Here is a 15353-nt window from a genome sequence, read left to right on the forward strand (position 1 = left end):
TCCATCTATTCAGCCCGTTCAAGTCATCCTGCAAATTTTTAGTTGAGATTTTTTCTTATTTTACTAAAAAATTGTGCATAACCAGAGACAATTAAATATATGACAATTCTTTATTTCCTCAAGTAAACCATTTGTGAAAATTGTTACCACTGACCCTGTCCCTACCACACGATGACATCTTTCCTCTAATTACTATTCAAATCTTCCTCTTATTAAACAATCCTATAACACCCCTCCAACATTTTCCTCTCCATTTTGTTTTTTAACAATTTTGAAACTATTTCATGAAATACTGTATATAAAAAGTTTTTAAGCTACAAAATATATACAGTCAGTTCATCCTCTGTGTTCTTGTACTATTTTTGTAAGTGTTAAAATAACAGTAGAGTATTCAGTCTGTCCACTACAAACTTGTGCTAGCCTAGAAGCAAATTGTTTATAGTATCTGATCTTTGTATGATCCATTAGATTAATTTCAATAATTTGTGCAGATCTAACAGAAATGGGATAATGCAAATGGTATCCAACATGTTCAGAAAGGAGTAAAAATAAATAGATGTTCTTCACTAAAATATGTTCTGGACAGGAGCAAAAAAGATGCTGACGTTTTCATGAAGGCTGTAAAGAGTGGTCAGGAAGTAGACGTGCAAGTAAGGAGGTGAGCACCAATAATGATGACTGGAGACCTGCAGCCTGTTGACCCTGCATCCACACAGAGCTGTACACCTCACGCAGTGCTAATACTCTGATAAAAAATAGTCCTTCATTAAAATGAATTCCATTTTTCAGAATAATAAAACAAAGCAAAAATGTTCACTCTTAGACAAACTTGATAAAAAAAAAACATATAACATTACCAATCATCAAACTGTACTGTTAAAATGGCTCTGAGCTGCTTTGCCTATATCATATTTTGTATACATCATATGAAAATTTTAGGAAGGAAATTCACTTACTTATTGGCAAGATCTGTGCGCAGTGTCGGAGGCAGATTCCCAACACCTGGATTGACAACAGCTACACCCATGTTACTACGTGGATTGGTACCTACAGATACCAGGGATCGTCCTAATCTGAAAGAAGAATCTTATTCTTAGTTAACTAGCCTTCTTTACTACATTTGGTAATAAATATATGCACTAAGTGTTTGAGGATAAAAACAATTAATGCCACTATATACTATTTTTTTTTTTTTTTTTTCAACAAGTCGGTCGTCTCCCACCGAGGCAGGGTGACCCAAAAAAGAAAGAAAATCCCCAAAAAGAAAATACTTTCATCATCATTCAACACTTTCACCACACTCACACATTATCACTGCTTTTGCAGAGGTGCTAAGAATACAACAGCTTAGAAGCATATACGTATAAAGATACACAACATATCCCTCCAAACTGCCAATATCCCAAACCCCTCCCCCAAAATGCAGGCACTGTACTTCCCATTTCCAGGACTAAAGTCCAACTATATGAAAATAACCGGTTTCCCTGAATCCCTTCACCAAATATTACCCTGCTCACACTCAACAGATCGTCAGGTCCCAAGTATTCTTCTCCATTCACTCCTATCTAACACGCTCATGCACGCTTGCTGGAAGTCCAAGCCCCTCGCCCACAAAACCTCCTTTACCCCCTCTTTCCAACCCTCTCGAGGACGACCCCTACCCCTCTTTCCTTCCCCTATAGATTTATGTGCTTTCCATGTCATTCTACTTTGATCCATTCTCTCTTAATGACCAAACCACCTCAACAACCCCTCTTCTGCCCTCTGACTAATGCTTTTATTAACTCCACACATTCTCTTAATTTCCACACTCCGAATTTTCTGCATAATATTTACACCACACATTGCCCTTAGAGAGGACATCTCCACTGCCTCCAACCGTCTCTCGCTGCTGCATTTACCACCCAAGCTTCACATCCATATAAGAGTGTTGGTACTACTATACTTTCATACATTCCCTTCTTTGCCTCCATAGATAACGTTTTTTGACTCCACATATACCTCAACGCACCACTCACCTTTTTTCCCTCATCAATTCTATGATTAACCTCATCCTTCATAAATCCATCCGCTGACACGTCAACTCCAAAGTATCTGAAAACATTCACTTCTTCCATACTCCTCCTCCCCAATTTGATATCCAATTTTTCTTTATCTAAATCATTTGATACCCTCATCACCTTACTCTTTTCTATGTTCACTTTCAACTTTCTACCTTTACACACATTCTCAAACTCATGCACTAACCTTTGCAATTTTTCTTTAGAATCTCCCATAAGCACAGTATCATTTTATTATTATTATCACACTGGCCGATTCCCACCAAGGCAGGGTGGCCCGAAAAAGAAAAACTTTCACCATCATTCACTCCATCACTGTCTTGCCAGAATGGTGCTTTACACTACAGTTTTTAAACTGCAACATTAACACCCCTCCTTCAGAGTGCAGGCACTGTACTTCCCATCTCCAGGACTCAAGTCCGGCCTGCCGGTTTCCCTGAATCCCTTCATAAATGTTACTTTGCTCACACTCCAACAGCACGTCAAGTATTAAAAACCATTTGTCTCCATTCACTCCTATCAAACACGCTCACGCATGCCTGCTGGAAGTCCAAGCCCCTCGCACACAAAACCTCCTTTACCCCCTCCCTCCAACCCTTCCTAGGCCGACCCCTACCCCGCCTTCCTTCCACTACAGACTGATACACTCTTGAAGTCATTCTGTTTCGCTCCATTCTCTCTACATGTCCGAACCACCTCAACAACCCTTCCTCAGCCCTCTGGACAACAGTTTTGGTAATCCCGCACCTCCTCCTAACTTCCAAACTACGAATTCTCTGCATTATATTCACACCACACATTGCCCTCAGACATGACATCTCCACTGCCTCCAGCCTTCTCCTCGCTGCAACATTCATCACCCACGCTTCACACCCATATAAGAGCGTTGGTAAAACTATACTCTCATACATTCCCCTCTTTGCCTCCAAGGACAAAGTTCTTTGTCTCCACAGACTCCTAAGTGCACCACTCACTCTTTTTCCCTCATCAATTCTATGATTCACCTCATCTTTCATAGACCCATCCGCTGACACGTCCACTCCCAAATATCTGAATACATTCACCTCCTCCATACTCTCTCCCTCCAATCTGATATTCAATCTTTCATCACCTAATCTTTTTGTTATCCTCATAACCTTACTCTTTCCTGTATTCACCTTTAATTTTCTTCTTTTGCACACCCTACCAAATTCATCCACCAATCTCTGCAGCTTCTCTTCAGAATCTCCCAAGAGCACAGTGTCATCAGCAAAGAGCAGCTGTGACAACTCCCACTTTGTGTGTGATTCTTTATCTTTTAACTCCACGCCTCTTGCCAAGACCCTCGCATTTACTTCTCTTACAACCCCATCTATAAATATATTAAACAACCACGGTGACATCACACATCCTTGTCTAAGGCCTACTTTTACTGGGAAAAAATTTCCCTCTTTCCTACATACTCTAACTTGAGCCTCACTATCCTCATAAAAACTCTTCACTGCTTTCAGTAACCTACCTCCTACACCATACACTTGCAACATCTGCCACATTGCCCCCTATCCACCCTGTCATACGCCTTTTCCAAATCCATAAATGCCACAAAGACCTCTTTAGCCTTATCTAAATACTGTTCACTTATATGTTTCACTGTAAACACCTGGTCCACACACCCCCTACCTTTCCTAAAGCCTCCTTGTTCATCTGCTATCCTATTCTCCGTCTTACTCTTAATTCTTTCAATTATAACTCTACCATACACTTTACCAGGTACACTCAACAGACTTATCCCCCTATAATTTTTGCACTCTCTTTTATCCCCTTTGCCTTTATACAAAGGAACTATGCATGCTCTCTGCCAATCCCTAGGTACCTTACCCTCTTCCATACATTTATTAAATAATTGCACCAACCACTCCAAAACTATATCCCCACCTGCTTTTAACATTTCTATCTTTATCCCATCAATCCCGGCTGCCTTATCCCCTTTCATTTTACCTACTGCCTCACGAACTTCCCCCACACTCACATCTGGCTCTTCCTCACTCCTACAAGATGTTATTCCTCCTTGCCCTATACACGAAATCACAGCTTCCCTATCTTCATCAACATTTAACAATTCCTCAAAATATTCCCTCCATCTTCCCAATACCTCTAACTCTCCATTTAATAACTCTCCTCTCCTATTTTTAACTGACAAATCCATTTGTTCTCTAGGCTTTCTTAACTTGTTAATCTCACTCCAAAACTTTTTCTTATTTTCAACAAAATTTGTTGATAACATCTCACCCACTCTCTCATTTGCTCTCTTTTTACATTGCTTCACCACTCTCTTAACCTCTCTCTTTTTCTCCATATACTCTTCCCTCCTTGCATCACTTCTACTTTGTAAAAACTTCTCATATGCTAACTTTTTCTCCCTTACTACTCTCTTTACATCATCATTCCACCAATCGCTCCTCTTCCCTCCTGCACCCACTTTCCTGTAACCACAAACTTCTGCTGAACACTCTAACACTACATTTTTAAACCTACCCCATACCTCTTCGACCCCATTGCCTATGCTCTCATTAGCCCATCTATCCTCCAATAGCTGTTTATATCTTTCCCTAACTGCCTCCTCTTTTAGTTTATAAACCTTCACCTCTCTCTTCCCTGATGCTTCTATTCTCCTTGTATCCCATCTACCTTTCACTCTCAGTGTAGCTACAACTAGAAAGTGATCTGATATATCTGTGGCCCCTCTATAAACATGTACATCCTGAAGTCTACTCAACAGTCTTTTATCTACCAATACATAATCCAACAAACTACTGTCATTTCGCCCTACATCATATCGTGTATACTTATTTATCCTCTTTTTCTTAAAATATGTATTACCTATAACTAAACCCCTTTCTATACAAAGTTCAATCAAAGGGCTCCCATTATCATTTACACCTGGCACCCCAAACTTACCTACCACACCCTCTCTAAAAGTTTCTCCTACTTTAGCATTCAGGTCCCCTACCACAATTACTCTCTCACTTGGTTCAAAGGCTCCTATACATTCACTTAACATCTCCGAAAATCTCTCTCTCTCCTCTGCATTCCTCTCTTCTCCAGGTGCATACACGCTTATTATGACCCACTTCTCGCATCCAACCTTTACTTTAATCCACATAATTCTTGAATTTACACATTCATATTCTCTTTTCTCCTTCCATAACTGATCATTTAACATTACTGCTACCCCTTCCTTTGCTCTAACTCTCTCAGATACTCCAGATTTAATCCCATTTATTTCCCCCCACTGAAACTCTCCTACCCCCTTCAGCTTTGTTTCGCTTAGAGCCAGGACATCCAACTTCTTTCCATTCATAACATCAGCAATCATGTTTCTTGTCATCCGCACTACATCCACGCACATTTAAGCATCCCAGTTTTATAAAGTTTTTCTTCTTCTCTTTTTTAGTAAATGTATACAGGAGAAGGGGTTACTAGCCCATTGCTCCCGGCATTTTAGTCGCCTCATACGACACGCATGGCTTACGGAGGAAAGATTCTTTTCCACTTCCCCATGGACAATAGAAGAAATAAAAAAGAACAAGAGCTATTTAGAAAAAGGAGAAAAACCTAGATGTATGTATATATATATATGCATGTGCGTGTCTGTGAAGTGTGACCAAAGTGTAAGTAGGAGTAGCAAGATATCCCTGTTATCTAGCATGTTTATGAGACAGAAAAAGAAACCAGCAATCCTACCATCATGCAAAACAGTTACAGGTTTTTGTTTCACAGTCATCTGGCAGGACGGTAGTACTTCCCTGGGTGGTTGCTGTCTACCAACCTACTACCAAAAGCACAGTATCATCGGCAAAAATAACTGTGTCAATTCCCATTTTGAATTTGATTCACCATAATATAATCCCACCCCTCTCCCGAACACCCTAGCATTTACTTCTTTTACAACCCCATCTATAAATATATTAAACAACCATGGTGACATTACATATGTGTAGAAAGAAATTTGGTAATAAGTAATACATATTTTATGAAAAAGAGGATAAATAAATATACAAGGTATGATGTAGCACGTAATGAAAGTAATTTGTTAGATTATGTATTGGTGGATAAAAGGTTGATGGGTAGGCTCCAGGATGCACATGTTTATAGAGGGGCAACTGATATATCGGATCATTATTTAGTTGTAGCTACAGTTAGAGTAAGAGGAAGATGGGAAAAGAGGAAGGTAGCAACAACAATTAAGAGGGAGGTGAAAGTGTATAAACTAAGGGAGGAGGAAGTTCGGGCGAGATATAAGCGACTATTGGCAGAAAGGTGGGCTAGTGCAAAGATGAGTAGTGGGCGGGTTGAAGAGGGTTGGAATAGTTTTAAAAATGCAGTATTAGAATGTGGGGCAGAAGCTTGTGGTTATAGGAGGGTGGGAGCAGGAGGAAAGAGGAGTGATTGGTAGAATGATGAAGTAAAGGGTGTGATAAAAGAGAAAAAGGTAGCTTATGAGAGGTTTTTACAAAGCAGAAGTGTTATAAGAAGAGCAGAGTATATGGAGAGTAAAAGAAAGGTGAAGAGAGTGGTGAGAGAGTGCAAAAGGAGAGCAGATGATAGAGTGGGAAAGGTACTGTCAAGAAATTTTAATGAAAATAAGAAAAAATTTTGGAGGGAGTTAAACAAGTTAAGAAAGCCTAGGGAAAGTATGGATTTGTCAGTTAAAAACAGAGTAGGGGAGTTAGTAGATGGGGAGAGGGAGGTATTAGGTAGATGGCGAGAATATTTTGAGGAACTTTTAAATGTTGAGGAAGAAAGGGAGGCGGTAATTTCATGCACTGGCCAGGGAGGTATACCATCTTTTAGGAGTGAAGAAGAGCAGAATGTAAGTGTGGTGGAGGTACGTGAGGCATTACATAGAATGAAAGGGGGTAAAGCAGCTGGAACTGATGGGATCATGACAGAAATGTTAAAAGCAGGGGGGATATAGTGTTGGAGTGGTTGGTACTTTTGTTTAATAAATGTATGAAAGAGGGGAAGGTACCTAGGGATTGGCGGAGAGCATGTATAGTCCCTTTATATAAAGGGAAAGGGGACAAAAGAGATTGTAAAAAATATAGAGGAATAAGTTTACTGAGCATACCAGGAAAAGTATACAGCAGGGTTATAATTGAAAGAATTAGAGGTAAGACAGAATGTAGGATTGCGGATGAGCAGGGAGGCTTCAGAGTGGGTAGGGGATGTGTAGATCAAGTGTTTACATTGAAGCATATATGTGAACAGTATTTAGATAAAGGTAGGGAAGTTTTTATTGCATTTATAGATTTAGAAAAGGCATATGATAGAGTGGATAGAGGAGCAATGTGGCAGATGTTGCAAGTATATGGAATAGGTGGTAAGTTACTAAATGCTGTAAAGAGCTTTTATGAGGATAGTGAGGCTCAGGTTAGGGTGTGTAGAAGAGAGGGAGAATACTTCCCGGTAAAAGTAGGTCTTAGACAGGGATGTGTAATGTCACCATGGTTGTTTAATATATTTATAGATGGGGTTGTAAAAGAAGTAAATGCTAGGGTGTTCAGGAGAGGGGTGGGATTAAATTATGGGGAATCAAATTCAAAATGGGAATTGACACAGTTACTTTTTGCTGATGATACTGTGCTTATGGGAGATTCTAAAGAAAAATTGCAAAGGTTAGTGGATGAGTTTGAGAATGTGTGTAATGGTAGAAAGTTGAAAGTGAACATAGAAAAGAGTAAGGTGATGAGGGTATCAAATGATTTAGATAAAGAAAAATTGGATATCAAATTGGGGAGGAGGAGTATGGAAGAAGCGAATGTTTTCAGATACTTGGGAGTTGACGTGTCAGCGGATGGATTTATGAAGGATGAGGTTAATCATAGAATTGATGAGGGAAAAAAGGTGAGTGGTGCGTTGAGGTATATGTGGAGTCAAAAAACATTATCTATGGAGGCAAAGAAGGGACTGTATGAAAGTATAGTAGTACCAACACTCTTATATGGATGTGAAGCTTGGGTGGTAAATGCAGCAGCGAGGAGACGGTTGGAGGCAGTGGAGATGTCCTGTCTAAGGGCAATGTGTGGTGTAAATATTATGCAGAAAATTTGGAGTGTGGAAATTAGGAGAAGGTGTGGAGTTAATAAAAGCATTAGTCAGAGGGCAGAAGAGGGGTTGTTGAGGTGGTTTGGTCATTTAGAGAGAATGGATCAAAGTAGAATGACATGGAAAGCATATAAATCTATAGGGGAAGGAAGGAGGGGTAGGGGTCGTCCTCGAAAGGGTTGGAAAGAGGGGGTAAAGGAGGTTTTGTGGGCGAGGGGCTTGGACTTCCAGCAAGCGTGCATGAGCGTGTTAGATAGGAGTGAATGGAGACGAATGATACTTGGGACCTGACGATCTGTTGAGTGTGAGCAGAGTAATATTTAGTCAAGGGATTCAGGGAAACCGGTTATTTTCATATAGCCGGACTTGAGTCCTGGAAATGGGAAGTACAATGCCTGCACTTTAAAGGAGGGGTTTGGGATATTGGCAGTTTGGAGGGATATGTTGTGTATCTTTATATGTATATGCTTCTAAACTGTTGTATCCTGAGCACCTCTGCAAAAACAGTGATAATGTGTGAGTGTGGTGAAAGTGTTGAATGATGATGAAAGTATTTTCTTTTTGGGGATTTTCTTTCTTTTTTGGGTCATCCTGCCTTGGTGGGAGACGGCCGACTTGTTGAAAAAAAAAAATATATATATATATATATACTCTACCTTTTACTCTCAGTGTAGCTACAACTAGAAAGTGATCTGATATATCTGTGGCCCCTCGATAAACATGTACATTACAGTATAAGTAAATATGCATGAAGTCATAGAGAATACTAAAGTGACCATTACCAAAAGCTGGTGTTCCTTTACTATTGATATATTAGCTTATGATGTAATAATCACAACTGAGCAATAACAGATGCAAATGAACCACAGCCAATGGGAGGGGAAGGGAGGGAGAAGTTGAATAACAGCTTTAGGCCTTCTGTGTTGAAGCCAACACTTTGTTAAGAGTTTCATTCCTTTCCACTACTGCAAGCTCTTGACAAAGTGCTGGCTGCAACACGAAAGGCCTACAGCTGTTATTCAACTCACCCTACCTGTGGTTGATCTGCACATTAGCTTATTAAATATCAATACTGAATGTTGTTAATACCTGCAAGCTGTGAGGATCATATCCATAGCAAGGTGCAGTTCCAGTATCACTAGTGTAACCAGGGGCCAGGGAGATGTCGTAGTTTGGCCGGTGCTAGGTGTAATCACCTTAGATATGCCTGAAAGGGAGGTTGTTCCAGGCACAATACTTCCAGTTTCACGTACTGCACGACGTACATGACGCATCACACTCTGCAAAAGTTACTCTTCATTATCTATGCAATTCCTTAATTTTGTTAACACACTGGCCATCTCCAATCAAAGTAGGATGACCTGGAAAAGAAGAAATGCTTTCAGCATCACTCACTCAATCACTGCCTTGCCAGTGTGCTAAGCATGTCAATATCACAGTTCAGATAGTCCTCTGAACTACAACATCCCCACCTTCTCCTTCAATGTGCAGGCACTGTACTTCTCACCTTCAAGACTAAAGTCTAGCTAACTAGGTTCCCAAATCCTGTCATAACCATTACCTTGCTCACACTCCAATTGCCCATCAAGTCATAAAATCCACTTGCCTCCAATCACTCTAATCTAATGAACACATAAAAGTCTGTTGGATGTCCAAATTCCTAACACTCAAAACCTCCTTTACCCCCTTCCCTCCAACCTTTCCTGAAAGACCTCTACCCCATTACAGAGAGAATTTCTGTGTGAAATTCTCTCTACAATGACTACATAAATTAAATGGAAGCCAGTATTATTTAAGCAGTAAATACTGCATTACATAAAGATGCAGTTTTTGAAATCAATATTTAATTATGGTAACCTTAGAGAGGAATAACTCTAGAAATAGTTTCCATCTGTCATACCTAGAAAGTATGTTGTATTTGGTGAGAACAAATCTTAAAATACTGTACTGTATAAATGAGGAACATATAACTGCCTTGGCGATGGACAGAAAATGAGTTAAAAAAAAAAAAATAGCAATCACTGAAGTAAATGCAAAATTTATAACAAATCTATTAAAATACCCACACCCATGAATGCCTCACTACAGTTAAATGCATCAACTACAGTGAGAATCCATTCCAGAGTGGTCTCTATAAATTCAGTCTAGTACAGTAAGTCCTCATTGTTGTTGATAGGTTCACGGAACCTACAACTTTAACCCTTTGACTGTCGAAGGGCCAAATCCTGAAGTTGCTTCTGGTGTCGCAAAATATTCGAAAAAAAAAAAAATTATTTTTTTCTTATGAAATGATAGAGAATCTTTTCCCGATTGTAAAGACACCAAAAAAACGAAATTTGATGGAAAACTGACGGAATTATGCTCTCGCGAAGTTAGCGACTTCGGCGATATTTAAAAATCGGCAATTTCGCCCACTTTGAGCCCTATTTTCGGCTAATTCCGTTATTCCAGTCAACCAAACTCATAACTATTTCTTCAGAACTCTATTTTTTCTATCGATTGAGTACAAGAAACTGCCCATTTACCGATTTCAACTACCCAATAACATGGTCAGAAATTTGCAATTTGGCCAATTTCACGAAAATTAAAAAATACGACAATTTCAAAATATGGTCCAGAATGAACAATGCAGACATTCCTGGCTCTAAAATAACATTTTCTTTGTTCATCAGTCATGTCTCCAGGTCCCTGTGATATTACTCTTGCTTTTTATTTTGAAATTTTATTCAAACAAAAAATAGAAGATTTACTGTTATGCAGACTACTGCAATACTGTAATAATTGTAAAAATTACATCAACCCATTCATGACTGCGTATTAGAATGGCTATTTGGACATTTATTGGACAATGACATCATTTGTTTACTTTTGAACATCGGCAAAAATCAAACATTTCCTGTACTTTGTGCTCCATTTCCAGGTTCTTTTTATAGTAAAATTAATCAAAATCACCTCCATTTCTATAATATAGTTTCCATTCTATCAAATGAGACCAAGAAAACGAGAATACAACCAAAAATACTATACGAAAATAGACCACAAAGTCGGCATTTTAATTAAAAAAAAACGGTCGGAGTTTTTTTTTTCTCATTATGCACTGCGTGCTCCAGGATTTTTTTTATGTGGTGCACACTGACCACACAGACCCATTCTCTCACATGTGGGCCTACTAGCTTTCTCCTGCCTGATTTGAAGCCGCTAGAATTTATGAGTATATATACGTCAAACACGGTACCTCGCAAACGTATATATACGGCCGCGACAGTCAAAGGGTTAAACGAAACGACATATAACAAAACCAATTTTACCACAGGCAAGATTCATTGTGATTGTTTTCACTTCCTGCCATGCCTCTGCCAAACTGTCAATAGCATTCATGATATTGTAATCACACCAAAATTCCCTTACAGTGAGTTTTGCTTCACCATCTAAGAATGTAATCATTTGCTTAAAGGTACACCATAAATAATAATGACTTCTTCTCTTGTTTTTTGTGGCCATAGACATCAGGGGTTCACAGTGCACCTTTAGCACTCAATGCAAAAGGGTTAAATCAAGGAATAAATGTTTGCAAAACAAAATTTGTAAGGAGCACCTCCTGCCACCACACAGAACAAGAACAAACAATAACAAATATGACGAACTCACTGAGCACTTTCGTACCACGTAGTTTATTGTTCTGTGGTGAGAATGTGCAAACTCCACACAGACGGTAGCCTCATCCAAGAATAAATTTTTTCTCAACGTTGCATTGAAACAACGCTATTCGAGGACCTGCTGTAGTTACATTAATACTGCACAGTTATAGTATTATCAAACTCAAATTACTTTTATTATTAGTATTATCAAACTCAAATTACTTTTATTATTAACACATCAGCCGATTCCCACCAAGGCAGGGTGGCCCAAAAAAGAAAAACTTTCATCATCATTCACTCCATCACTGTCTTGCCAGAGGGGTGCTTTACACTACAGTTTATAAAACTACAACATTAACACCCCTCCTTCCGAGTGCAGGCACTGTACTTCCCATCTCCAGGAATCAAGTCCGGCCTGCCGGTTGCCCTGAATCCCTTAATAAATATTACTTTCCTCACACTCCAACAGCACGTCAAGTATTAAAAACCATTTGTCTCTATTCACTCCTATCAAATATGCTCACGCATTCTTGCTAAAAGTCCAAGCCCCTCGCACACAAAACCTCCTTTACCCCCTCCCTCCAACTTTCCTGGCCGACCCCTACCCCACTTTCCCCTCCACTACAGATTTATACATTCTTGATTGTTTTGTTCCATTCTCTCTACATGTCCAAACCACCTCAACAACCCTTCCTCAGCCCTCTGGACAATAGTTTTGGCAATCCCGCACCTCCTCCTAACTTCCAAACTACGAATTCTCTGCATTATATTCACACCAAACATTGCCCTCAGACATGACATCGCCACTGCCTCCAGCCTTCTCCTCACTGCAACATTCATCACCCATGTTTCACACCCATATAAGAGCACTGGTAAAACTATACTCTCATACATTCCCCTTTTTGCATCCAAGGGCAAAGTTCTTTGTCTCCACAGACTCCTAAGTGTACCACTCACCCTTTTCCCCCTCATCAATTCTATGATTCACCTCATCTTTCATAGACCCATCTGCTGACAGGTCCACTCCCAAATATATGAATACATTCACCTCCTCCATACTCTCTCCCTCCAATCTGATATCCAATCTGTCGTCACCTAATCTTCTTATCCTCATAACCTTAGTCTTCCCTATATTCACTTTTAATTTTCTTCTTTTACATACCCTACCAAATGCATCCACCAACCTCTGCAACTTCTTTTCTGAATCTCCCAAGAGCACAGTGTCATCAGCAAAAAGCAACTGTGACAACTCCCACTTTGGGTTTGATTCTTTATCTTTTAACTCCACACGTCTTGCCAAGACCCTCGCATTCACTTCTCTTACAACCCCATCAATAAATATATTGAACAACCATTGTGACATCACACATCTTTGTCTGAGGCCTACTTTTACTGGGAAATAATCTCCCTCTTTCCTATAAACTTTAACCGGAGCCTCACTATCCTCGTAAAAACGCTTCACTGCTTTCAGTAAACTACCTCCTAAACCATACACCTGTAAATAAGTAAGTTTATTCAGGAATACACAAATACAGTTACATAGATTATTATACATAGCAGCATGTGTGTAAAGTACCTAGGATAACCCAACAACATCTGCCAAATTGCCCCCCTATCCACCCTATCATATGCCTTTTCCAAATCCATAAATGCCACAAAAACCTCTTTAGCCTTATCTAAATACTGTTCACCTATACATGTATATTTCACTGTCAACACTTGTTCTACACACCCCCTACCTTTCCTAAAGCCTCCTTGTTCATCTGCTATCCTACTCTCCATCCTACTCTTAATTCTTTCAATAATAACTCTACCATACACTTTACCAAGTATACTCAACAGACATTTTTCTTTTTTTCAACAAGTCGGCCATCTCCCACCAAGGCAGGGCAACCCAAAAAAGAAAGAAAATCCCCAAAAAGAAAATACTTTCATCATCATTCAACACATTCACCTCACTCACACATAATCACTGTTTTTGCAGAGGTGCTCAGAATACAACAGTTTAGAAGTATATACGTACGTATAAAGATACACAACATATCCCTCCAAACTGCCAATATCCCAAACCCTTTCTTTAACCCTTTGAGGGTTTCGGCTGTACTAGTACGGCTTACGACCCAGGGTTTTTGACGTACTAGTACGCCTAAATTCTAGTGCCCTCAAATATAGTGGGAGAAAGCTGGTAGGCCTACATATGAAAGAATGCATCTATGTGGTCAGTGCACAGTATAAAGAAAATCCTGCAGCACACAGTGCATAATAAGAAAAAAAAAAAAAACTTTGACCGTTTTTTTGGAATAAAACAGCAACTTTGCACTGTATTTTCGTATGGTATATATCGTTGTCTTCTAGTTTCCTTGGTCTCATTTTATAGAATGGAAGACATATTACAGAAATTGAGATGATTTTGACTGGTTTTACAATGAAAAGTACCTTGAAATTGAGCTCAAAGTAGCAGAAATGTTCGATTTTTACCGAAGTTCAAAAGTAAACAAATCATGCCAAGCGTCCAATACACATCAACTGGTGAGTCTAATATTCTTTCGCAAGTGTGCCAATATTATTTCTACTATTTTTTACACTAATGCAGTAGTCTGCATAACAGTAAATCTTCTATTTTTGTGAGAATAAAAATTCAAAGTGGAAAGCAAAAGAATGTAAGAGGGGCCTTGAGACGTGACTAGTGAACAGAGGAAATATCATTTTAGTGCCAGGAATGTCTTTCTTGTTTATTCTGGACCCTATTCGGAAATTGGCATCTTTTGAAATTTGTGTGAAATTGGCAAAATTGCTAAATTCTGACCACTGTACTGGATAGTTGAAATTGATAAATGGGTGGTTTCTTGCACTCATTCGATAGAAAAAATGGAGTTCTAGCGAAATATTCATGTTTTTTGTCGACTAGTACAGTGGAATTGGCCGAAAATGGGGCTCAAAGTGGGCAAAATTGCCGATGCGTAAACATCGCTGAGACCGCTAACTTCACGAGAGCATAATTCCGTAAGTTTTCCATCAAATTTCAAACTTTTGGTGTCATTATGATCGGGAAAAGATTCTCTATCTTTTCATAAGAGAAAATTATTTTTTTTTTTTTTAAATTTGGCCGACCCTGAGAACGTATCTCGGAGAGGGCCTGTCGACCCTCGAAGGGTTAAAGTACAGGCATTGTACTTTCCATTTCCAGGACTCAAGTCCGGCTATATAAAAATAACAGGTTTCCCTGGATCCCTTCACTAAATATTACCCTGCTCAAACTCCAACAGATTGTCAGGTCCCAAATACCATTCATCACCATTCACTCCTATCTAACATGCTCATGCACGCTTGCTGGAAGTCCAAGCTCCTTGCCCACAAAACCTCCTTTACCCTCCCTCCAACCTTTTCGAGGACAACCCCTACCCCGTCTTCCTTCCCCTACAGATTTATATGCTTTCCATGTCATTCTACTTTGATCCATTCTCTCTAAATGACCAAACCACCTCAACAACCCCTCTTCAGCCCTCTGACTAATACTTTTATTAACTCCTAATTTCCACACTCCAAATTTTCTGCATAATATTCACAC

The 15353-nt window shown here is 39.4% G+C and overlaps 1 protein-coding gene across 4 annotated transcripts in view; it reads right to left on the reverse strand.

Annotated features, from left to right (window-relative positions):
- Positions 1–460: 460 nt before the first annotated feature.
- LOC128696436 (uncharacterized) overlaps positions 461–15353 on the reverse strand; it is a 109268-nt gene continuing 94375 nt past the window's right edge. For all 4 annotated transcript variants that reach the window (XM_070092493.1, XM_070092495.1, XM_070092494.1 and 1 more), the window contains 3 exons: positions 9237–9427; positions 957–1073; positions 461–745 (listed from right to left, as the gene is read on the reverse strand). In XM_070092493.1, coding sequence (XP_069948594.1) covers positions 610–745; positions 957–1073; positions 9237–9427 — 444 coding nt within the window. In that variant the 3' untranslated portion in view covers positions 461–609. The remainder of the gene's footprint in view (positions 746–956; positions 1074–9236; positions 9428–15353) is intronic.

Source organism: Cherax quadricarinatus, chromosome 39 (genome assembly GCF_038502225.1).
Source record: "Cherax quadricarinatus isolate ZL_2023a chromosome 39, ASM3850222v1, whole genome shotgun sequence".
In the NCBI taxonomy this organism is placed as follows: Eukaryota; Metazoa; Arthropoda; class Malacostraca; order Decapoda; family Parastacidae; genus Cherax; species Cherax quadricarinatus.